Here is a 26,799-nt window from a genome sequence, read left to right as displayed (position 1 = left end):
TTGTAAAATGTGAATATATCCAAGAACCACATGCAAGTCACTTTGCACTTTTAGGAAGACTGAGAAAGAAGGATAATGAATACATAAATATGCCAGCTTCATTGCAGATAGCAAAAAATATTCTCCCAGGAAATGCCTTGAAATACAAAAACAATCAGATAATGTTGCAGAAAATATCCTAGCTATCATAATGGCAAAATAGAAAGGGAAATTTCTGATGCTGAGTATGTAAATGAGCATACAAATGCGACCAGGATTCCATCAATTCTTTTCAAAGAAAATCAAAGCGTTTGTTGAAGCTTTCTCTCATGTAGTTTCCCATTTTTTTTCACTTAAAAGACTGCTGAGAGAAGAAACACTTGCTTCTCTACTTGAAGGGAAATGTTTGACGTGGAGCTAAGCTTGCATGCCCTCTTAGCTATAAATAGATATTTTTTCCTCCATTGATCCTAATGAAATTCTCCACTGATGATGGAAACAGTTAATGTTTTTATTAGAGGAAACAAAAGTATACATGATTGATAGGATTGCTAATGAAATGTGGAAGAAATACCCCAGTTTAAAAACTGTTGAAAGATACATTCATGAAACTTTCTTTTCCCTTCATCTCAGTATATAGAATTCATGCACCCATTAAAAACCACATACAGCTGACGGAGACTGGCTGTGGTTTTTGTTCTTTGACTTTGATGAAATGTATTGTCAGCCTGAAAAACTGAAGGGTTTTTTTTAAAAAAATTTAAACCTTTAATTTCTTTTGTCTGGAGCTATCCACAGAGAGCCTGTGAATTAATTCCCACCCTCCCATCTCACTGGTTATCAAAAAATAACTATGTCAGTCTGTCTAATATTAAGCCTTCCATTTGATTTTTTGAAATAAAAAGGAAAATCATTAATTTGCAGAAAGTGATTTTATGTGTGTGTAAAGCTGGTCCATGGTGACTTAGAGGAATGAGCTATGATTGGAGATGTCACATGTTTATTTAGTTCATTTATACCCCACCCTTCTCTCTAAAAGAATCCAAAGTAGCTTATGTCATTCTCTGCTCCTGTTTTAATCTCACAACAACCCTGCAAGGTAAATTAGGCTGTGTGACTGGCCCAAAATCATCCAGCAAACTTCCACAGGGATTGAAACCTGTGTGTTCCAGACCCTAATCTGACATTTTAACCACTGTCCCATACTGGATCTCAAATCTTCTCTTAGCTACAAACTCTTTCTTACATCACTGCCTTGTTTACAGCATGGGGATGATAATATTGGTCTCCCTCATGGATTACTGTTATGTGTATTAAAGTATTTGGGCACTGAAAGCACTGCATAAATGCTTATTTTATTATCATAGGATGAAGATTGATTTGTTTGTGAGATTTATAGGCTGCTTCTCTAGAGATGTTCAAGGCAGCTAAGAAAATAAGAACAATTTAACAATAAGATCATAATGTCCATCAGAAATAAATCAGTAATTACACCAGCATAAGGGGGATTAAAACTGTATAAACAGCAACATAGCAATTCCAGCATTGTAATAATAAAACAGCACTCAGGCATTATGCAGGCCATAAAAACAAGCAGCTAAAATGACAATTAACAGAAAAGCTTTGTTGCTCATGGTACCTGTTCAGCCAGACTTTTAAAAAGAAGATACCTCGGGTCCACAGTAGTCCTCTTAACAGGGCATGCCTGGTAATCTTTGCAAAAAAGATTTTATATTTTAATATACTTTTGCGTGTGTGAGACAGTATATTGTTATAAGGGGACTGGAAGGGAACAGCAAAGTATAAGTGTAACTCACAACAGCTATGATTTTACAGGAATTTAAAAATATCAGGTTACAACATGTGAGGAAACCATAAAACTCATGGGGTGGGAATCATGTCTCATCCTCTCACTCCCCAGGCCAGCCAGCTCATGCTCCTACTTGCTTGTAGTGCTGCTCTTGAGGAAGAGGGGTGGCTGAAGTAGGTCACTACTCATTTCACCCAGGAATGAGCGCTCCTTCAATTTTCTCCACCATGTAACATTTTAAAATTTTAAAACTTTTTTTATTCTTTGGAATTTTGTACAAGCATTTCCTACTCTACCTGGTCCTAGTGTGTGAATTTAGAGAATGATGTATTTATTTTATTTTATTTTAGTAAATTTCTATTCTGCCCATTCCCCGTAGGGCTGAAGGCGGAGTACAACATATAATAAAACAATAAAATACAATAAAAACATTTTAAAATAGACAACTCAACAGCACTAAGATTACCATGACATCACATATTGCCCAGCCTAGCCATCTCACATCATGATATCTCATAGGGATGGCAGTTTTTATTCCATTTCCTAGCACAGATGACGGTGCTGGCCAGGGAAGCCAACCAGATCAAGAATAGATGCCCACAGCCTCAGCTAAAAGCCTGGTGGAACAGCTCCGTTTTACAGGCCCTATGGAAGGCTAAGCCAGGTAGGGCCCGGATCTCAATAGGGAGCTGATTCCACCAGGTTGGGGCCAGGACTGAAAAAGCCCTGGCCCTAGTTGAGGCAAGGCGGGCGTCTCTTGGGCCAGGGACAGCCAACAGATGTTGGGAGGCCGAACATAATGACCTCCTGGGCATATATGAAAAGAGACGGTCCTGCAGGTATGTTGGTCCCAGGCCGCGAAAGGCTTTAAATGTTAGCAGGAAGCGGATCCAGTACTCAATGGGCAGCCAGTGCAGACTGCGGAGCGCCGGCCGAATGCCCACCCATAATAGTGGTGCAGTCAGCAGGCAAGCCGCTGCATTCTGCACCCGCTGCAGTTTCCGGATCAGTCTCAAGGGTAAGCCAGCGTAGAGTGAGTTACAGTAGTCTAGTCTGGAAGTGACCATTGCATAGATCACTGTAGCCAGGTCCTGGGGGGATAGATATGGTGATAGCTGCTTGATCTGCCGAAGATAACAAAAGGCAGACCTGGCAACCATCGTGATCTTGGCCTCCATGGAAAGGGAGGCATCCAAGCGCCTCACCTTTTGTGTTGGCACCAACATGGCACCGTCCAAATGCCCATACCCACCCCACCCCAACTCATGTACAGGACCTCCATCTTAGCTGGATTCAGCTTCAGCCTGCTCTGTTGTAACCACCCAGCCATGGCTCCCAATGCCTCAGACAACTGGTCAGGGGCGGCGACTGGCCGGCCACTCATCAATAGATAGAGCTGGGTGTCATCAGCATACTGATGGCAACCCAGCCCAAAACCTCAGGCAATCTGGGCAAGGGGGCGCATATAGATGTTTATTTATTTATTTTATTTATTCCGGGATTTATATCCCGCCCTTCCCACGAGTGGCTCAGGGCGACTTACAACAGACAACAAAACAATAAAATCGGAATAAATTAGTTACATTTAAAATCAAGCATTTAAAAACCTAAAACCTTAAAATTAGTATTAACTATAGAGTTATCACAGAAATCTAGAAAGCTACATTTATCCAGTCAGGGGTAGGCTAACCGGAAGAGGGTCGTCTTACAGGCCCTGCGGAACTGGGTAAGATCCCGCAGGGCCCTCACCTCTTCCGGTAGCTGGTTCCACCACATAGGGGCCGTTGTAGAGAAGGCCCTGTCTCTCGTTGTCTTGAGACGCACTTCCTTGGGCCCGGGGATGTTGAGAAGATTTTGGGTCCCAGACCTCAGTATTCTCTGGGGAACGTGTGGGGAGAGACGGTCCCTCAGGTAGGCAGGTCCCAGGCAATATAGGGCTTTAAAGGTAATAACCAGCACCTTGTACCGGACCCGGTATGTTATTGGGAGCCAGTGCAGAGCCCAAAGACCCGGCCGAATGTGCCCCCATCTTGGGAGGCCCAATAACAGCCGGGCCGCGGCATTCTGCACCAGCTGCAGTTTCCGGGTCCGGCACAGGGGCAGCCCCATGTAGAGGGCATTGCAGTAATCCAACCTCGAGGTGACCGTAGCGTGGATCACTGTTGCTAGGTCGTCGGGGTCCAGGAAGGGGGCCAACTGCCTTGCCCGTCTAAGATGAAAAAACGCGGACTTGGCAGTGGCCGCTATCTGGGCCTCCATCTTTAGGGACGGCTCCAGTAGCACCCCCCAGGCTTCTGACCCTGTCCGCTGGCCTCAGCGGTACACCGCCAAAAGTTGGCAGGGGGAGAGAATAATATTGGCGAGAGAATGTGACTCTTCACATATAAGTGGATGCTGCAAGGAAGTCTGCTCGCCAAGCACCACCCTTTGTCCCCGTCCCCAGAGAAAGGAGAAAAACCATTGTAAGGCCACCCTCCGAACTGCAGAGATGGTAAGGCAGTGGGTCATAAGGTCGTAATCAACCGTGTCAAATGCTGCTGACAGATTACAAAGTATAAGCAGCGCTGACCCACCTTGATCCAGATGCCGTCATCTGTGAGAGTGACTAAGACAGTCTCCATCCCATGGCCCGGGCGAAAGCTGGACTCGAATGGATCCAAGGCAGATGTCTCATCCAGGAAAACCTGTAACTGCTCCGCCACCACTTTTTCAACTACCTTACCCAGAAACGGTAAATTCGAAACTGGGCAGTAGTTGGCCAAGACCCCAGGGTCTGATGATGGTTTTTTCAAAAGTGGACACACCACTGCCTCCTTCAATTTCTCTGGGAAGGTCCCCGTTGAAAGGGACAAGTTGACAATATCACCCAGAGAATCCCTGATACCATCCTGACTGGCTTTCACCAGCCAGGATGGTCAGAGATCCAGGGGGCAAATGGTAGGCTTCACTGCAGCCAGGATCCTGTCCTCATCCTCCATTAAGACCCCACTGAAGCAGTCCAATATAGGACCAGAAGACGGCCAAGGGGCTTCCAGCTCGCGTACTGTATCAATCGTGGTGGGTAGGTCCTGGAGGAGAGTCAGGATTTTATCTGCGAAATATGTTGCAAAAGCCTCAGAGCCAGTATCCAATTCTCTACCATTTTGATTGCCTGATGGCAAGACTGTTAATGACTGAATTACTCTAAAAAGTTGGGCTGGGCGTGATTTCGCAGACTCTGGAGGCTGCATAGAACTCTTTCTTAGCAGACTTCATAGACCCTTCATAGACCTTTAAAAATGCTCTATAAGAGGTTATTGACTCTTCATCACGAGCATGTCACCACACTCGCTCTAGCCGTCTAAGTTGCTGTTTCATCCTCAGCAGCTCCATGGTATACCACGGGGTAGCTTTGGTGTGACAACGAAGAGGGCACCGGGGAGCGATGTCATCGATGGCAGTGGAGAACCAGGAGTACCAGTCCTCCACTAACTCATTCAATTACCCGCCAGGGGGCATCGGATCCCGCAGGGCCTCCTGAAACTGCTTTGGGTCCATTTGGCTCCGTGGACAAGCATAAATCTGCTCACTGCCTAAATGGGAGGGAAGTTTCAGGTCTAACTGGGCTTTCAGGGCATAATGATCTGATCATGGAACTGGCTCTGCCACCACCAGATCTGGTAATAAACCTGCCCCAAAGATCAAATCCAGCGTGTGGCCGGCCTGATGCGCGGAATACAAATTGGCTGAGTCCTAGTGTCTCCATGGACAACATCAGGTCCATGGACAACATCAGGTCCTGTGCCTGCTGAGATGCTGCGTCATCAACATGGATGTTGAAATCCCCCAGAACTAATAGCCTGGGGAAGTCCAATGCCCAGGTGGACACAGCATCCAGCAGGGCAGGCAGGCTTTCTGGTGGTGCAGTAGAATTAGATAAAATATACTTTGTAATAGTGTGCTGTGTAAGTTGCTAAATTTGAAAAACAAAATAAAAAACAGCAGCCACAGCTGTCCTGATCTATAGATTGTGCCTCTGACCTTAAAGCTGGTAAAGTTCATTCATGTAAGAATTTTCTTAAGTAGGGATGGTGGTCACTATGCATACTTACAGATAAGTATTTTTTTTTAAATGTAGTTTGAAGTTATCACTAATAGCATTTCCATGTTTAGTTCAACCTATCCTGAGTTCTGACATCATTATGATATATGTTCTCTTTTTTCTAACTGTCAATTAAATGGAATGAATAAGTGAATTTCATATCATAATGACATTAGGACATAGGTGAATCAAACTAGGTTATGGAGGGTTGCAGGAAGCTTGGGATTGCCATTTTTGACACTATTGTATTTTTGTGATGTTTTGTTCTCTCAAAATTTGAAATGAGATTTACTTCTAAATTTGCTGATCTTTTCAAGGCCCACTTGTCCATCTTCAGCAATCTCATACCAATAAACATTAAACTAATTTGTGTTTTATTTTTAATGCTTAGTGTTTAATAACCAGTAGTGCTGTAAAGTTAAAAGCTATGTTTCATGGCTATTTTGCACAGTAAGCAGAGACAAATCCAAATTTGCTGCTGAGCTTCCCAGCTTGCCCTGTTCTTCCTTTCTCCTGGCCATTCAACCCACCTCTGAGAGAGCTGCTACTGTGTTCTGGGTTCCAGACCAGAATTTAAGAGCCAGTGTCTCAATGCAAAATGATTTTGCTGCAATTTCAAGACTCCAGTGAAGTTTTTAAACAGTGATTGCACATGCTTCTTCTAATGTTTATAAGTAGTTTTTCATCCATCAAGAATGATTTGGGCTATAACAGGAAAGTTTGGGACAGTATTTGATTTTAATGCATTCCATAAATAGACTCAGCATGGGCCTTTTAATCAACAAAGTCTCATAGAAAATTACAATTGTGGATAGTCCAGATATTTTAGTTCTGTTTCCCACCGATATTTTCTGAGTATTCGAAAAATGATTTCCCAGTTGTCATTCATGATATACTTAAAGGTACCTTTTGTCCATCGGAAAGAAGTGAAAAGACTTGGACTGTTCACAACTCAATACTTTTTTATATGACAAAAGCTTTTCTGTCATTGCTGCTGTTGTACATTTGGTTTCACCTTCTTTTTGTACCCTTTTGGCTTTGATGTCTGTCAGAAGAAGCTGCTGAAAGAACCACTTGAATAAAAGCACATTTTGCACATTTTCTGCATTACTGCTGTGACAGTATTTAAACAGCAGCCAAAAGACATTTATTGCTGTTGATATAGTACAGCCAAGCCTAGTTCATATGGGCCAAAGAGCCCTGTGGCACAGAGTGGTAAAGATGCAGTACTGCGGTCGGAGCCCTCTGCTCACGACCTGAGTTTGATCCCAGCGGAAGCTGGTTCAGGTAGTCGCCTCATGGTTGACTCAGCCTTCCATCCTTCCGAGGTTGGTAAAATGAGTACTCAGCTTGCTGGGGGGAAAGTGTAGATGACTCGGGAAGGCAATGGCAAACCACCCCGTAAAAAAGTCTGCAGTGAAAATGTTGCGAAAGCAACATCACCCCAGAGTCGAAAACGACTGGTGCTTGCACAGGGGGACTACCTTTACCTTTAGTTCATATAGACTTACTAGACAGACTCTTATGTGAGACAAAACTTGCATACCAGCAAATAGATGTACTTTCACTTATTTACGTGTTATGGAACCAGACTGTAAGCCAACATATTCACACTGTGGGCCTATATTTAGTCTCCACAGTGCAGCACAGAAATCCTCCAATGAACTATAGATCCAGGCTCTTTGGAGAGTCAGTTGGAAGCAATATGCTTGGAAAGTGCCTTTGCAGATGATATGGATCAGCTTGGTCTTGTTCAGCTTCTTGATATATTGGAGAAAACAACTGTGACACACCTGATGAGATTTCATTAGATTGCCCTTATAGGTCAGATTGCATAGAATCACCTTGCATTTGTAAACGAAAATCATAAGCCTGCTGATTTTACAGTAGTGAATGGAAGAAATGAGTTTAAATTGAACTTATATTCGTGGAGAGGTGTCCAGGATTGTTTTAACTCTACTCCAGGTACTGTTTTATTGCAAATTGCTTGTTTTCGTTCAACTGTGTTACTCTTGAGAATATCTGAAGTACATGTTAATTTAACTGAGACTGCTGTGATACTAAATTGTACAAATGGTTGTTTAGGAACAGCAACTGATATATGCTTGTTTCTCAGCACTGCAATTTATATACTATCTGGATTTTGAGTGTACTCTGTCAATATCAGTCAATGTGGAATAAAGCAAAATGAGTTATTAAAAAACTACCCTTACTTGAAAATAAATTTCTAGTGTTAAGTGCATATTTCTTTCAGGGCATTGAGAGTAGAGCATTTAACCATCAATAGTTCTCACAGGAAGAGAATTGTTAATAAAACCTTCTGATTATTTATGAAGAGGTTCATTCAGTTGATAGATACAGGATGTCTGTTGTGGGGGAGGGAGATAAAGGAGATTGTGCGCTACTCTGAGATTCTGAAATTTGGAGTGGAGGGTGGGATATAAATCCAATATCATCATCATCTTGGGAAAGTTTTTCAGAAACAGAGGGTAACAAAAGCTGAAACCGAAATTACCCATCATTTAAAAAGAAAGCATTCTTATGTAAATATGTGGATTATAGAAATGTTTTTTTTTTCCTTAAAGGAAATCCCTACAGTTTTGCTTATTCACCTGCTGGATAGGCATGAAGCTGCATGGACCATTCTGCCTCTAATGCATGAGTAAGTGTGCAACTCTGTTATTGTTGTGGAGTAACACTTTTGGCCAGTTAAGTGGATGTGCTTTAGTGAACTAGTATCAATTACAAAAGTAATGAAAATATAGCAAAAAGGAGTAGCTTATCTCCCATCATTCTTTTTCGTATGAGCCCAAGTTTTCTACTTCTGTCCATATGTCTCATCCATGTATGTCCTGTCTCTCAGCTCACAGAATTTTACCTAAGAACTAGATACTTTTTTGAAGAAGAATAGAGAGAATTTTTATTGGCTGCATGCCCTTGGTCCCTTTGAGATATATCTGTCCATTCTATTAAGGGAGTCTGTTCTAAACATAATTAAGACCTTGCTGGATTTGTACACTTTTCTTCTAAAGATGTTTTCCTTTAGAATTGTATGTACTGTGATATGATTCTGTGACTGCTGTTACGATGTCTTTGAGTCCATTGATTGTTTTAAGATTGTATCCTACAAAGAATTAGAAAAAGACATTGCATGAAAGATATACCTTACAAAAGACAAAGTAATAGTGTTTTCTTATAAAAGACAAACTGATAATTAGGAGCAGTTCATATAACAAAAAATTGGCCTTCACTGCAAAGTACATTTGTTAGCAGTGATACCTTGTCATGGAGTAAAAGGACAAGTCCTCTTGTGGATCAAAAACTGGCTAATTAATAGGAAACAGAGAGTGAGTATAAATGGGCAACCTTTGCAGTGGGGTGCCGCAGGACTCAGTACTGAGTCCCATACTCTTTAACTTGTTCATAAATGATTTGGAGTTGAGAGTAAGCAGTGAAGTGGCTCAGTTTGCAGATGACACTAAATTGTTCAGGGTGGTAAGAACCAGAGAGGATTGAGGCACTCCAAAGGGATCTGTTGAGGCTGGATGAGTGGGCGTCATCATGGCAGATGAGGTTCATTGTGGCCAAGTGCAAAGTAATGCACATTGGGGCCAAAAATCCCAGCTACAAATACAAGTTGATGGGGGTGTGAACTGGCAGAGACTGACCAAGAGAGAGATCATGGGGTCATTGTAGATAACTCACTGAAAATGTCAAGACAGTGTGCGATTGCAATAAAAAAGGCCAATGCCATGCTGGGAATTATTAGGAAGGGAATTGATAACAAATCAGCCAGTATCATAATGCCCCTGTATAAATCGATGGTGCGATCTCATTTGGAATATTGTGTACAATTCTGGTCACCGCACCTCAAAAAGAATATTGTAGCATTGGAAAAAGTCCAGAAAAGGGCAACTAGAATGATTAAAGGTTTGGAACACTTTCCCCATGAAGAAAGGTTAAAACGCTTGGGGCTCTTTAGCTTGGAGAAACGTCGACTGCAGGGTGACATAATAGAGGTTTACAAGATTATGCATGGAATGGAGAAAGTAGAGAAAGAAGTACTTTTCTCCCTTTCTCACAATACAAGAACTCGTGGGCATTCAATGAAATTGCTGAGCAGTAGGGTTAGAACGGATAAAAGGAAGTACTTCTTCACTCAAAGGGTGATTAACATGTGGAATTCACTGCCACAGGACATGGTGGTGGCTACAAGCATAGCCAGCTTCAAGACGGGTTTGAATAAAAATATGGAGCAGAAGTCAATCAGTGGCTATTAGCCACAGCATATTATTGGAACTGTCTGGGGCAGTGTTGCTCTGTATTCTTGGGGCTTGCGGGGTGGGGGGGGCAAAGTGGAAGGGCTTCTATCCCCACTTGTGAACCTCCTTTTGGGGGGGGGGCACTGTGTGACACAGAGTGTTGGACTGGATGGGCCATTGGCCTGATCCAACATGGCTTCTCTTATGTTCTTGTCATGGAGGGTCTCCTGGTCACTCAGCCAGGCTGCCACATTTGTTTTTCATTTGTGATCAAGGGAGTAAACTCTTTCTGTACTTGGGCTAATAACCTACTTGGCCACACCTTGTGAGAGTCTGATGACTGCTTGGCCACACAGCAAGAAGCATTATAATGTTCATGTTTCTTCTGGTTATATAATTAAGGTTTTCAATTGGTATATTTAAAAAAGTATTTGTTTTTGCATCTGAAATACTTAATTTTATCCCAAATGATGAATCCAAGTCTTTCTTCCATCAGCTTCTCTGCTTCATACAGCAGAAATACCTCATGGTTTTTTTTCTGTGAAGAAGATACAAGAATAAATATTGTAAGGCTGATGGAAGTACTTAGAAGATACGACAAATCTAAGGTGAAAAATATTCATTGGTCATTAATGCTTGAAGTATATTTTTGTGGGAACACAACTGCACAAACTGAGATTCAGAAATCCATCTTTAGATTTCCCCAGATTTTGGGGGGTTTTTTCACTTAAAAGCACTAAATTGATTGAGGAAACAGCATGGGGGAGGAGGTTTATTCCTTTATCTTGAATAATCTAAATCAGCTTTTGTTTCCCAGGTTGATTTGGTTCCTTTTGTTCTTCTGGTTTTATTCCCATCCTCTCCCCCTTACATGTTGAAACCTTAACGTGAAATCTTAAGAGTTACTCTTCTAAGTCTGTTAACTTCTGTAGAAGGATATAACTCTGCTTGATATTACTCTACTAGTCTTTAACCTTGAACAAAAGTTGGTTTTGACCATTACAATGTGTTATAAATTTCCTTTTAATGCTTATTGGTGGTGTTATAACTCCACGAAAAATTAAGCTTCCTTCTAGTAACATGCTTGCTTATTTCTGTGAATTAGTGTATTTATTGGTTAGATGTAACATGCAGTTCTTTTGCTGCCTTTTATGTGTATTTATTCATTAATTGCTATTGATATTTTGATCACCTTTGGCCATGAAAGTTAGGATTGCCAATCTCCATGTGGTGGCTGGAGATCTGTCACTATTACAAACTGATCTCCAGTTGACAGCAATCAGTTCACCTGGAGAAAATGTTTATGTCTTATGGTTGGTAAATTGTTTTATAGTTTTTATCCTATTTATTATATGTTATACCCATGCATATGCAGTAATATGTAAGCCGCCCTGAGCCCACTTTGGCAGGGAGGGCGGGATACAAATGGAACTAACTAAATAAATAATAAAATGACTGCTTTGGAAGGTGAGTTCTATGGCATTATATACCTCTGAAGTCCCTCCCCTCCTCAAACACCACCCTTTTTAGGCTCCAACATCAAAATCTGCAGGTATTTCCCAACTCAGAGCTGGTATTCTTATTTGTATTAATATTCATGTCATTTATATGGAAAGCACCAAACTAGATCATACTTCTTTACCCACAGTTGCTTAATAGACCGTTTGTGTGTGTGAGTGTGTGATGTTCTGCCAAAGAGAAATAATTGTGTAGATGTATCAAGCCATAGACTAACTTTTCTGTTCACCACTTCACTCTTGACAAATGCAAAATAAATTTTTAAGACTTGACCACTCATAGGCAAGTGTTTTTAATGAAATATTTACTGGTGAGTAGAGGGACCAACACAGGATTTGAGGTGTTTTCTATTCTGCATGGGGTTGTACTTTCCAAAGGCGTAGGTACATAGCTAGGGAGACACAGGCTTACAATTGGAAAAGCAGGTGGCAATCCATTTTGGCCTATTTAGCCAGTGGTGTCCTTTTCTAGGCAAATAGTATACAGTGGTACATGTTTGATGCATGCCCTGGTTACATCTAGGTTAGATTCCTAGTTTGCTCTACATGGAGCTACCCTTAAAAAGTGGTCAGAAATGTCAGTTGGTACATAATGTTGCGTCCAGGATGTTGACTAGGGTGGGTCATAGAGACCATTTCATTCCAGTCTCAGTCCTTCTATGTTGGCTTACAATTTACTTCCACGCACAATCTGAGACACTGTTGTCTTTCAATGTCCTTTATGGTTTGGGACCAGCTTATTTTACGGATGCTTTCTAGGGTTGCCAGGTCTGTGTTGGAACATACCTGGAGACTTTGGGGGTGAAGCCAGGAGAGGGTGGGGCTTGGGGAGGGGCCTCAGCATGGTACAGTGCCATGGAGTCCACCCTTCAAGACAGCCATTTTCTCTAGGGAAGCTGATCTCTGCCAGCTGGAGATAAGTTGTAAAAGCAGGAGATCTCCAGGCCCCACCTGGAGGCTGGCGACCCTACATTGCTTTCATAAGTTAGATGGATGGCAGCCTGAGAGATGGCCTTTCTGGATCATAGTGCCAAATTATGGAAGCCTATCACTAGGAATATTCAACTGTCCCATTCTATCACTAACTTCTAACAACACATGAAGACTTTTTTGTCTCACCTGGTATTCCCTAAATACTCCCCACCACTACCACCTTATGCAGAAAGTTGGAATATAAATTTTTGGGGTATAAATTTTGTAAATAAATAAAATGGTCAGTGATATTTCTTTGAAAAAATGTACATCTGGGATATGTTGTTAGATGCTCTGGCATTGTTAAAATTGTAAATATATTCAGCTGTGCTTTTCTTCTCTCACAGGAACTTTTTCTAGGCAAAGCATTACACGATGAAGAATCTACAATTATTCACCATTATGCTTTTGCTGAAAATCCTACCAGTTTTAAATTTCCAGATTTTGCTGCTGGCTGGGTGCTCAGTATGCCACTTGTAAATAAGTAAGAATTCAGCTTTGCAGGGTGGGTGGCTGGTTGGGCTGTAAATTGGTTTACTAAGCACTTGATATTTGTAAAATGGCTTTGGAAAGGTAAAACATACTATTAGATATTAAATGTCTTTTTCTGTGGGTATATATGCAAATAAATTATTCGATTGCAATTTGAATTCTTATCCAAAGGTTAAGTAACCATAAATTTACACTGCGAGCAATAAAATGAAAGGTTTTTCTTTTAAAAAAAAGTATAAAAACCCATTCCTTTTATTGCTCACAATATAATACTAGAGAATTATTATAATATGACACATTAGTAAGCAGTTAAAACTTTATAAATGTGCATGTTAAAAATAGATACCTGCATATATATTAGTATTCAGTTAAATTTAGGTTACAGCTGCATTTATTTTGAAGTTTTGTAGTGAGATATGTCTGCATAAGTGGGGAATATTCTAATATTACAGATGGAAGAAATTTTAAAATAATTGAATAAATAGTTGAATAAGAACAGTAAAGTCTTTGATGATGATGATCAAGATGATATTGCATTTATATCCCGCCCTCCACTCCGAATCTCAGAGTCTCAAAGTGGCTCACAATCTCCTTATCTTCCTCCCCCACAGCAGGCACCCTGTGAGGTGGGTGGGGCTGAGAGGGCTTTCACAGCCCTTTCAAGGTCAACCTCTGCCAGAGCTATGGCTGCCCCAAGGCCATTCCAGCAGGTGCAAGTGGAGGAGTGGGGAATCAAACCCGGTTCTCCCAGATAAGAGTCCACACACTTAACCACTACACCAAACTGGCTCTCCGCACATCTAGAAGCAAAATATTTTTCGGTGTATGCTGAAAATTCTAAATATAATGAAGAACTTTTTGTCTTCTTTCCCCTTTGTTGACTGAAAATATTTATCATATTAAAATAATGAATATCTCTTATATTACCAATTTATTGCTAAATATTTGCCTCTATTTTATAATCTGAACATAAGTCCTGTGTATTATTATTATCATTATTGTTATTAATAATAAATTTATAGACTGCCCTTCCCCAAAGGGCTTAGGGCAGTGCACAGCAGGTTAAAATACAACACATTTACAGTAAAATCAGCAGCACTAGTTGATGGCGTAAAATTGCTATTCATTAATAATAATAATAATAATAAATTTTTATTTATACCCCGCCCTCCCCGCCAAGGCAGGCTCAGGGCGGCTTACAGGACATGGCATAAGCCATGATGTAACAATAAAACAGGACAATTCAGTTACATACAATTCACAATTAAACATTAAATAATCTAAAAACAGTCTAAAACAGTATAATTTAGTGGTGCTACTATCTCAGTTGTGCTAAAGATGGCGTGATGTTTATGCCAGGTTCCATCTTAGAAGGCTAGTTGGAAGAGGGCAGTTTTGCACGCCCTATGGAATTAATTAAAATCCCGTAGGGCCCACACCTCTTCCGGCAGCTGGTTCCACCATTGGGGTGCTTTTATGGAGAAGGCCTGTTCTCTAGTTGTTTTTAATTTGGCCTCCTTTGGCCCAGGTACTGCTAGAAGATTTTGTGAGAGAGGCGGTCCTTAAGGTAGGCAGGTCCTTGGCCATATAGGGCTTTAAAGGTAATAACCAGCATCTTGTAACGAACTCGGTATACAATTGGCAGCCAGTGCAGTTTCTGCAGCCTAGGCCACACATATTCCCACTGAGGTAGGCCCATTAACAGCCTGGCCGCTGCATTCTGCACTAGCTGCAGTTTCTGAGTTCGGCACAGGGGCAGCCCCATGTAGAGGGCGTTACAGTAGTCTAACCTCGAGGTGACGGTTGCATGTATCACTGTTGCCAGGTCACCGCGCTCCAGGAAGCGAACCAACTGCCTCGCCCGCCTAAGATGAAAAAAGGCAGATTTGGCAGTGGCTGCTATCTGGGCCTCCATTGTCAAGGAAGACTCCAGTAGCTCTCCCAAGCTCCTGACCCTGCGCACTGGTACCAGTGACGCACTGTCAAAAGCTGGGAGCTGGGAGGGAGATCCCTCCCTCCGGACCTCCACGACCTAGGCAAAGGACCTCTGTCTTTGCTGGATTCAATTTCAGCCCACTCGACTTAATCCAATCTGCCACAGCCTGGTCCAGATTTGCAGGGCCATCACCAGTTCGGCCGCCCATCAATAGATAGAGCTGGGTGTCATCCGCATACTGGTGACAACCCAGTCCATATCTCCAGGCAATCTGGGCAAGGGGGTGCATGTAGATGTTAAATAACATTGGAGAGAGAACTGCCCCCTGAGGCACCCCACAATCAAGTAGGTGTCTCCGGGACAGCTCTCCCCCAATCGCCACCCTTTGTCCCCGACCCTCAAGGAAAGAGGAAAGCCACTACAAGGCTAACCCCTGAATCCCTGCCTAAAGGAGATCAGAGGACTGGGTATGGTCCCAGAGGGAGAACCACAGTGAGGACTGTTGCTGTCCTCAACTGTAGGCTTTCCAGAACATCTCTGTTTTACATGCCCTGCAGAATTGAGTAAGGTCCTGCAAGGTTTGGATGTCACCAAATAGAGAGCTTCACCAGGCCAGGGCCTTTTTGATTGAAAAGTCCCTGGCCCTGGTCAAAGACATCCAGAGGGGACTGGCTGTGTGACCTGGTGTAGTTGGAAAAATGCCAGCCTGGCAGTGTTAACCACCTGGGCCTGCATAGTTAAGGAGGGATCCAGGAGCACTCCCAAACTCTTGACAGTCGTTGCTGGTGTTAGTGGCACACCGTCAAGACCTGGGAGTTGGCACCCCAATCTTGGATCAAAGAACTGGGGGTGGGGTGAGAATTCATCACAAAATAAGGGATGTTGCAGATTTCACAATTAACATATTAGACAGTTAGCCTTACTCTGTTCAGAGATGCCAAACAGACATGATCTGATCACCCAATCTGTTTGATTCATTCCAAAGATCCATGAATGCCTTTCAAACAGATGGGTATCCTCTAGCATCACTAAGGACTGCTTAGATGAACACTGAAGGATAGGATTGTATTAAAACGCAGTATTTATTTAGAACTGATTTATTTTACTTGTTATTAATAAAGTTAATAACAAGGTCCATCAGTGTCTATTAGCCACAGCTAACAATGTCTGGGGCAGTGATGGTCTGTATTCTTGGTGCTTGGGGGAGGGACACAGTGGGAGGGCTTCTAGTGTCCTGGTCCCACTGATGGACCTCCCGACAGTGCCTGGGTTTTTGTGGTTTTTTAGGCCATTGTGTGACACAGAGTATTGGACTGGATGGGCCATTGACCTGATCCAACATGGCTTCTCTTATGTTCTTAAAGTTGTCCTAAACTATTCCTTGCTGAGCAGAGCAGCCATGCAGCAAGGATAGGGAGAATGTAACTCAGTCAGGCTGCATGAGAATGCACATGTGCAAAAAGATGTTTAGATTACACTGCATGTATAGGAAGGAATAACATGAAGCAACCTGCCAAACAGCCAATAACAGTTTGATGACTGAACTGGTCATCAGAAAAACAGCTTTTAATTTGCAGCCAGCAAACATGATGTGAGGTGAACTGGCAGGTGTTCAAGCATCCCTCATAAAACTTGTCTGTTGTAGTTTTTTGGAAGTAAAAATAGAACTGGAGAAAAACTCACAATTTCAGAATCACATTCATAGTTCTAATAGCGTTCATGACATGCAACAGTTTTATAAATAAGAATAATACTGTAAAATCCTTAAGCTTACATTTAAATTGTACCTTGCCTTCTAGGATATCACCTCAAATCCTTTATGTGCTAGTTAATGGTTTTGCTAGTTGATGTTTTCTCTGTTTTCTGCCATATAGAACATTGTTACTATAGAAAATCTGTATTTTTATTATCTTTTCTATTCAGGCTTGCAAAGAGGTTGAAAAATGAACCTTTAAAGTCAGATTTTACCATAGATTTGAAATATGAGGTAAGTCCTGCTTTGTTTCTGTGGTGCTTTTTATTACCTACCCTTGCTTTGCAAGATAGGAAACATATTATGTATACTTTTATTCTTCCTTCCTTTCTTATTGTTTGTGCAGAATTAAAATGATTAAGATTCTGTTATTAACACTTAATAAAGTGCTGGAAATCTGTGGCAGGATCTTAAGAACTACTTAGCCTCAAGCAACACCCAGTGGCTTCTCCTCGCCATCCCTTTTTTTTCTGTTGACCAATTAAAGCTTGTGTTGTACTGTAGACTATTTTAAAACTCTGCTCCAATTTAAAAAGTTGGTCCATGGACTGGAAGGAGGTTGTTTGAGGAAAAGCAAGCCCAAAACTTTCTTGAATGGGTTGAACTAGCTGAGGAGATCTTGTGTACCTCATTGTGGCTTTACCTTTTCAACTTTCAGTAAGATGTAAAGAAATGTGAACATGCATAATGTATATAGAAGCTTCATTAAGAAATACACCAGTCCACACAAAAAGTCCAGTACAAATGATACTGGTTTGATGATACTGGTTTGAGTGTGTGAGCATTAACCTAAGGGCTGAATGTGAACACAGCTCCCAGCATTTTTTTCCTGTCTAAAAATCAGTTGCATTAAGACCTGATTCATAGTGGGCTGTAGCATGAAAGGAGGGGCTTCAAACTTTCTCAGCATGCTGTTTCCTTGATCTGAAGCAGCTCTAAGAAGCTGGTATTTGTTCCATTGGGGGAATCTTCCATGTACTGGTGATGGTAGCTCTATAATTGCCCAGGAGGGCAAATTACTCCTAGGGCATTACAGGCTAAGAAAATGACCGGGGAGGGGGGGGGTGCTAATCCTTTATTGCTCCGTGTCTTGATCCAAATCCAGAGCCCCATGTGCCTTATTTTTAGAGAGAAACTCTTGAAGCTTTATTCCTGGAACTCTCTGCATTCTGTGCATCTGAGCCCATAGAGTTATTCTCACCTCTATGGGATGCTAGTCAATAACCTGTTCAGGGATATTCGTTATTAATGAGCTTTTCAAAAGTTAATCCACATTGTCACATAAATGATATGTTATGGCATTGAAGAGCATCCTTTAAAAAAACTATTTGAAAAGGCAGATGCTTACATCTTTCATTTATGAATGAAAGGTATAATGAAATGCAGTGAATAAAACAAATGTTCTCTAATGTTTGTTAATTAGCAAACTGATTCCGTACTCTCCTGCAGAGTACTGAAGCCCTGTTGGAGCCCTGGTGTTTGCATGAACATCCATATGAGCTAAGTGTTCACATCATGGGGATATATTTAGAAAAGATATTTAGTGGTGTTAATGCTCGAGACTCCATTTCTAACACCTCGGGAGCTTCACCTTTCTTTCACTACACTGATTGAAACAGAATTGCATGCTAAAACAAACAGGGCAGGAGAGACTCACTCTCATTCATCAATGGTGTTAATGTAATCTTCAAGATTAGCTAGAAGCAACTCTACTTAAACAAAGACACATTGAGTACTTAAAAATTTGCCTAAAATTCTAACTTTTTTTTTACCACTCTCCTGTAAAAGTTGGAGCATGAATTCTGCCTCAGAATAGCTAGCAAAAATGAAATGCATCTTGGTTCCTGAGAATTCCGGTTTCAGCATCCTCATTGTGGTGGGAGGGATTATTGTAGTTAATCAGGAATGTTTATTTTATGAAAATGAACCTACCCATAGACATCTAGATCTTCCTCTTTCAAACAGAACTGGGGCAGGGGAGAGGTCTCCCAGAAGCAGCTGTAGATCTTTCTATGCTTGCGCAGTGGGAGCTGTATTTACTAGTAATGAGGCATCCTGCTAAAGGTTACCATCTTTTATTCCAGTTCTGGCGACACTAGGCAATGGCACTTTTGAAAGTGAAGAGAATTGCCATTTATTCCTGCGAAGTTTAAAAAAAAACATTGGATGCCTCAGGTCATTGTTTCATTCCTGTCTCGCTTAATGACATTCAGTATGCTGCTGTGCCTTTCCAGATGGAATACAATTCACTTTTACTGTATTTTGTTACAACCCATCTTTCAAGTGTATCAGCTTTTCATTTTTGTGACACATGCTGAGCCTACTGTTGTTGTCAGTGCAATTAATCTTTCCAGGGTTTTGTTTAATACTTTGTCTTCAGTAGGAGTTCTAAAAGGCCATACTCTCTTTATTTCCATCTCCTAACAAGCCCTAAGATTCAGAAACATTACATTGCTTTCCACAGTTGAAAGGAGTGAAAGTGATCTATGGCATCTGAGGGCCAGCACTGTTTGGCAATTAAAAAAAAAAAATCAAGCAGTTATCCAGACCTTAAAATGTTTCACTGGTACAAACTAGGATTTGCAACCTTATTTCATAAGATTTCGTGCCTCATTTTTATTCATTGTATTACAACCTTTTTGAGCTTGCAATCACCTTTGGAATTCTGATTTGATTTATTACATTTATAAATTGCCCCATTCCTATCATAGCAGGGCTCTGGGCGATGTAAAGCATGTTCAAATAATTTCAATACAACAGTTACAACAAAAGCATAATTAAAACATACGATAAGTTAGAATAGTATAAAAACCAGATGACGAATAATACATTCATTTACTCTGTGGAGGGGCGGGAGGGGCAAGCAAGCTGAATCAAACAAACAGGGCACCAGTTTGAGATGAAACTATCACTGTCCTCAGTCAAAAGCCTGGTGGAACATCTCTGCCTTGTAGGCCCTGCAGAATTGCATAAGGTCCCTTAATGTTAAATGTGGGTTGGGGCATGGAAAGTTCAGATGAGCCACATGCTGACTGTGTTAGGCAAGAGTCAGAAATATATGGTTGATGCCTAGTTCTTATGACACAGGGTTCTGGGTACAACCACAAAATATCTACAATGGAAGTGAGTCAAACGCAAAGTATCAGAGAGTGAGGTTATGCATAACTCTAATATTTGCTCTTCATTGTTTCAAGGCAGAAGCTCTATTTAACTATATGCCCTTTAAATGAATATATTGTTTTAAAGTGAAGACCTTTGTGATGTGGTGGCAGCTACTACCAAAGCAACGTTTTTTAAAATGCTGCACAGTCAGTGGAAGCCCTCCTGGGCAAAAGCCTCATCTGGCTCCACCCACTTTCTAAAAACACTTGTTGAGTTTCTGGAAAGGTGTCAGTAGGCACCATGGTGTCCATGTAGTTTTTGCCAGCCTCTATGTGGTGACTGGTGATCTCCTGGGATTACAACTGATCTCCAGTTCACCTGGAGAAAATGGCCGTTTTGGAAGGTGGACGCTATGACATTGTACCGCATTGAAGTCCATATCCTCCCCAAACTTCACCCTCCTCAGGCTCCACCCACAAAATCTCCAGGTATTTCCCAACCCGGAGCTGGCAGCCTTAGTGCCATGTTTAGGACCCGTGCATTAAAGTGTATTTCTGCAATAGACAAAATAGATGTGACCTTAAAATACACTTCTCAATGTTTTTTTAATTGTTTGTTGACCTTTTTGGCATTTATACAGGAGCTAGTTGTTGTTCAAGTATTAAAAGTAGCTACCCTGAAGAATTTATCTTGCGTTTATCCAGCTGCATCAACGCTTACTAACCTTCCCCAGCCATCTGTTCCTGTCAGCCTTAACTAAACTTATTTTCAATTTGTGTTGTCTTGTATTCCATTTGGGTATAAATCACAGGCACTGAACATATGTGCAGTCTCATGAGACATTATATACAATAGCTAAATTTAGGGTTACGTGAGAAGATGTACAATACCTTTGTAGTGAGAACAGCTAGTGGCTGTTTAGCAATATACTACTGCCTACATGGATGGAATTATAATCATCATCAGCTCAGGATTTGGGATTTACTTTGTACAGCATAACAGCTACTCTGAGCATAGTTATTCTGTCTCATTTCAAATACATATACTTCTTGTCTTGCAGTGGTATAGCTTCATAGCATGAAAATATTCAAGTGCTGATTGATATTTTCTGTATATTTTAAAAGATTGCACTATATGTCTGGGAAAAAGGCAATGGACCACATCTCACCCCAGTGCCTGAGTTCTGCACAGAAGATGTTGACTCTCCAAAGACTAGTCATTGTGCCACTACATTTGCTAATTCCCTCCCAACATGTGTAAGCATTTCCAGATTGTTTTTCCTCTATGATTTATAGACAAGTAAGCAGTCCTATTCAAAACCTTTTTAAATTGTTTAATTGCTTAATCAGTCCAAACACTTGCATTTTCAGATGGAGGCATGTGTTCTAAGGTGTAAAGTTTAGGTGGGCTGTGATAGGGAAATTATTTTCTTTGAGGTGTAGAAGGTCTCTGAAATTTGTACTTTCATTTAGGTTGTAATATTATTGTGGTTACAGTAGAATTGGCCAGAGTGGACATAATTGGGACAGCTGCATTTATTCATGAGTATGTTCCATTCACATATAAAGTTTGTTTGTGGCCAGAGGATATTGTAGCATAAAGGTAGGCACAGGTAAGGGAAACGGAAACCCTCCCCAATCTTGCTTCCTTCTTCTCATTTGCTTCAGACATTTTTCTTCCAGCCTGACTCAAATAATGGAAATGACTAGGCTTGGAAGAAAAGTGCCTGAAGCAATGGAGCATGTTTTTTATTGTTTTCAAAATAAGCCTGTTCTGCTTCTGCTAGAAAATAGTAGGGCATGTTTTCTAGTAGTGAAAGTACTTTCATATTGTGAATGGAGATTGTGGGTTACAGAAGAAAAATCCCGACTAGTAATTATTTTCTGTTTGTTTCTCCACCACAGGTTATTTTATTAAATTAAGACTGCAGAATGAAATGTGAATTGCCTTCACAAAGCTTTGAAATTGAGTCAAATGTGTATATGTTGCTTGAGCTAGAAGAATTTTCTCTCTCTGTGTGTGCATGCACACTTAAATCCCTGCTAAGAACCTGATTCCTAGTTTTTTGAAGCTTTATTTTTTTAAATAAATTTTATTTTATTAAATCTAATCCAATACAAAGGGAGCATAGGGAAATTTAATAATAAAAATATAAATCTAACATACAAGGATGCAATTTAGAGCACTGGATGCATATAACAAACAATTTACAAAAAACAGTACATAATATGCTAAGTATTAAGAATTGAGAAATAGCCTATAATTCATTGTATTAGGCAAAAAAGAAATTTTCCCAAAGAATTCCAAAATCGGGGCCCAAAGCAAATCATAATCTATAGCCAAATCAATATCATTATTGAAGAAGGGGTTATCCATTGTCTTTCCCATTACATACTGATTTTGAAGCTTTATGATGCACCATAATAGAAACTGATTCACTACAATGTATAAAATGCATTCTGAAAAAAGAGCGTGTGACAATCAAGAATAAAAGTGCTTCTCAGTCTCCATGACTTTAGTGTGAGAGTTTAGCACATGCTGGCATCTCTGCTGTTGAAATCAGAGTTTAGCTGCATCAGACCCTATTGCTTCAATTTGTAATTTCCTCTTGTTCATTAGCTTCCTTAATTAGTTGTATCTGGCTTCAACCAGAATTTTAATCCAGATTTTAGTGAAAATATGGTGATAGGCATATGGTGATTTGGGTTAAGTTGTTGAATTTGAAAAGAAAAAAAATCTTGCTGTACTATCTTACTATTTTTAAATGTGTATAAACCCATATTTTAAAGTTCCTTTTTTTTAAAAAATACTTGCCTGTGTGATATAAACCTGAATAGAAGTAAGACATTGACAGTGTTTTAATTTTAGGGTGATCCAATGAAGAAAACGGATATCTTTGTTGCTGTAAAAACTTGCAGAAAATTCCATGAAGATAGAAGTAAGTTCTAGATTTAAGGGTATTACTATATATATATAATTTCTGAAACTAGTTTTGATTTAAATAATTTTGCTTTTTATATGTTCACTTGTTGAACTTTTTAATGTTGCAAAAAAGCATGTGGGAAGAAGCAGGAAGGAAATCACTATGTGATTTTCATTTAAAGTCAATTAAGGATTTTAAAACAATGTTTTAAAATAATATTTTAAAATCAGTTGTGTAACTATATATGTAAGTGCCAACATAATCTTGTTTTCAAAAGCAATGATTATTTGTTCTTGGCTATTTTTGTGGTCTATTTTGAATGTTTTGTATTCATGAAAGTGAGGAGATTTTTTTGTTTTTAAGGAGCTAATATGTCAGGTACTTGGTCTTTTCAGCTGGGTATCTGTCTTCCACTTATATGATGTTGGATGAAAATGTCATCTATCTCTTTGGCCTGTTGGGCTGAATCCAGCAATCTGAACATGCAAGGATCATGGATTTTTTTCCACATTCTTCTCTCCGTCGTAGCCTTTTTCAATCCAGGAAAATTTATTCCCAGAGTTATTAAATCCCCTTTTCTTCCCACCCAACAGTGGAAGGTGATTTTGTCTCCTTCTTCCTCCCTACTGCAGCCTCCTGACCTGCATGACCATTAATCTACACAGGTCTAACTTCCCTGAAGTTAGAAGTGGCTGAGAGAATGTAGGAAAACTCCTAGTGTTGATGGACCACTAGATCCAACCCACTGTGACAATGTAGAGAAGAAGAGTATAATGATTTTTTTTAAAGCATCCACTTAATAAAATAGTGTTATCAGTACCAAAAGAAGCAGCAGCAAGGAGATGGCAGTGATTGGATCCCATATGTAGTATCTGTAGATCTCATTAAATATTGTGGTGGGCATGGATGATTGCAGTTGTTGGAATCCAGAGCCCTTTTAAAGAAGTCAGATAAAACCATTTGCCATACTACTGACAATCCAGATTAATTTTCAGTTTTGTTTTTGTTCTCAAAAAAGTCTTATATTTCAAGTGCTGTAGGTAGAATGTTGCCACAAAAGCAATGAATTTTTATATCCATAGTCGTATTCAGGTTGCATGGGACTCCTGTAATACCGATAAATGCAAAGCAATATCAAGTGATTATTGTATCCCAAAAGTATTTAACAGGAATGTGTAACTACTTGAATACACATCAAAGAAGTTAATTCTAAACTATTGCATCTCCAAAAAAAAAAAATATCCCTTCTCCTGCTCCAGTCTTCATCAAGTGCTCTGTGGCTTGTAGGAATGTAGTAACAGCAGACTCATGCAGAGCATTATCTTAAAATGTTGGATTTCAGATTAACTTTGGGGCCCAGCTCTAAAATCTGTAGCATAGCAGTGGTTTTGTTGGACAGCATAAAAAACAAGTTCCATATCCCATAAAATGTAGAATGAGAAACTGAAAATATAGAATGTCTGTTAGTTCAGTTTTTAGTTCAGTCTGTTTAGTTTTTCAGCATATTTTCCCCCTTCTCTTGACTTAGTTATCAGTGAGATCTGTGTGTAAAGCAGATCGGTAATCAAGGTGGACAATTAGAAATCTTCTACATTTAAGTGGAACAAAGGGGTGTTGTGTAAAGGGGAGGGACAGCAGATAAAAGACATTTCTTCTTCCTGTCAGGGTGATGCAAGTGACTATATCATCACATTTGGCTATAATATCTTGCATTTAAATACTAGGTCAATCATAGGCAAAGCATCCACAATTCAGCATTTAATTCTAACGAAGAAGGCTGAATCTGACATGTATCACTGGCTGGGGTAGGAGTTTCTCCCAAGTGTGCCTCCCTCGGGTACTCAGTAAGATATCAGCATAGATCTAGTGGGCCAGAAGGAAGTGTCATAGCCTATCAAGATTCTGTTTCCCTGGCTCAGTGCCCCGTCCAGGACCCTGCTGGTTTTGAGAGTGTGTATTAAGAGTACAATACCGGATTGGGATTCTGTTGGCACCCACCCCACTGCTTGACCATCTCCCTGACAGACTTTGTGAGGGTGGTTTTGGATGTAGTGTTGAAGACTCCATGGCTTGCTGTTTTGGGATACGTCATCATCCATGCCAAGGCTACCTGTCGGGAACAGCTCAGGAGTTCACGATCTGCATGACACAGCCATGGGCCTGTCTTGCATTATATCAGACCCCATACACTGTCAAGTCACACTCTTGATCAGATATTTTGCTCTGTGTTGGAAGAAGGTTATCCGAAGCAGGAGGGATTAAAGATGGCCTCCATTTCAAGAACTTTCTGAGGTTTAGACTTACAAGGATACCAAGACTCCACAGTGGTGGGGTATTGATGAAGATGATCCACCCCGTAGCCTAATGGATCCAGTTGCTTTTCAGATGGCAGGGGATTTTTACTGGGTGATCTTAGGCCAATCACACTTTTTCAGCTTATCCTACCTCACAGTGTTGTTGTGAGGATAAATGGAGGAGATAATAATGTGAGCCACTTTGGGTCCCCATTGAGGAGAACGTTGGGGTACAAATGAATTAAAAATAGATGAACCAAACAATCATTCAAAGCATGTGATGGAAGATAAGAATAATGGGCTCATTTACTCCTTTCCCACTCTTTCCCCCCTCTTTTGTAATTCCCTTTTCATTTTCCTTTTTAACACTCACCATCTTTGCTCTAGCACCCAGACTGGCAAATACTGTAGTTAGTATTTTCCTTCCAAACCAGTATTTTTAATTTGTTTTGAAGTGGTTTTGTCATTTTGATTTGGAGGGAAGACAATAATCAAAGTTTGCAGATCTAGATTTCATGGACAGCTATAGTTTATGCTAAAAATGAAACACATACCTGTGCACAAGAAGGTAGGAGGGAGTGTTCATTTTTTAAAATCATCCAGACCACATTTTGGAGGATAGTCTAAATGAAGCCTCAGATATTTAGCATACTTTGAAATCATCAAAGTGGTGATTATTTTTGAAAATAACATATTTTGTGCATTAATAGCTCTGTATTACCATTCTTCATGAAAAACTAATAACAGGTTTTCCCTAACGATTCCAGGAAAATATCCAGTGACATTGTATTCATAGGTGAACTTATTTTTATTTCACATTCATGTATGGGAGTTTTAATATAGCACATTTATGTACAGCATTGTGTTACAAAGTCAAGCTGTGTTAAAATTAGAGGTTTAATTTTAGCAAGAGTTTAAGCTGGAGTTGAAGAACAACTTTCTCCAAGGTTTTGGACCAGATGGCATTTGTTACTGATCGCAGCTGTCTAAAACTTGAAGAATTTTCCTTTCAGCTTATTTGTTATGTTGTTCATGAATCCCTTATACGTCACAGTGACTACTTCAGTAGACTACGAGGCAAATGAATCCAGCTGTGTCTTACACTGAAGGACATCAGCCTTCAGCTTTTTCTGTACTTTCAAATATATTTCTAATTTCCTTATTAAAATTCATTGGCGGAATAAAATTGTTATATAATTGATAACAGATTTTTCAGTAATTAAGTTTGTTGTTAAGGGTGATAAGAAGGAAGAGGAAGGGGATTATGGCTGTATCTTATTCAGATACCTGTAAGTCTCCACCTAACTAAACAGTAATCCACAGGAGCTAGTTATAAAATGAGAGGAATAGAGAGAGCACATTCACAGACAGCATCCCTGTTACTTTTCCAATGGCATACTGGGAAAATGTACTAGTGTGGGAAACCAGAGCTAGGGATTGAGGTTCACTAAACAACATTCTTATCAGAGCAACAGAAGCAAGAGTTAGGTGGTCTACACGCCATATACTGTAGTGAATTTTGCAAACAGGGCACTAAAAAAAAGATACACATCAAGGGACATTTGGAATCCTCCATTGGCCAAGATGACAAAAAGCAGCCATATATATGAGGGCTGGAAAGACAGCAGTGGAAGACTTAACACAGTGGAACAGCAAATATTTAAGGGAGCCCATGGCT

At 40.3% G+C, this 26,799-nt stretch overlaps 1 protein-coding gene across 1 annotated transcript in view; it reads left to right on the top strand.

Annotated features, from left to right (window-relative positions):
• Positions 1 to 26,799, top strand: part of B3GLCT (beta 3-glucosyltransferase) — an 86,374-nt gene that overhangs the window by 34,307 nt on the left and 25,268 nt on the right. The window contains exons 5-10 of the mRNA XM_060234718.1: positions 8,456 to 8,532; positions 10,629 to 10,740; positions 12,969 to 13,105; positions 16,973 to 17,036; positions 21,029 to 21,160; positions 22,773 to 22,842. Coding sequence (XP_060090701.1) covers positions 8,456 to 8,532; positions 10,629 to 10,740; positions 12,969 to 13,105; positions 16,973 to 17,036; positions 21,029 to 21,160; positions 22,773 to 22,842 — 592 coding nt within the window. The remainder of the gene's footprint in view (positions 1 to 8,455; positions 8,533 to 10,628; positions 10,741 to 12,968; positions 13,106 to 16,972; positions 17,037 to 21,028; positions 21,161 to 22,772; positions 22,843 to 26,799) is intronic.

This window comes from Heteronotia binoei, chromosome 3 (genome assembly GCF_032191835.1).
Source record: "Heteronotia binoei isolate CCM8104 ecotype False Entrance Well chromosome 3, APGP_CSIRO_Hbin_v1, whole genome shotgun sequence".
NCBI classification, from domain to species: Eukaryota; Metazoa; Chordata; class Lepidosauria; order Squamata; family Gekkonidae; genus Heteronotia; species Heteronotia binoei.
The sequence above is the reverse complement of the archived record's forward strand: the minus strand, read 5'-3'. Positions and strand labels throughout refer to the sequence as shown.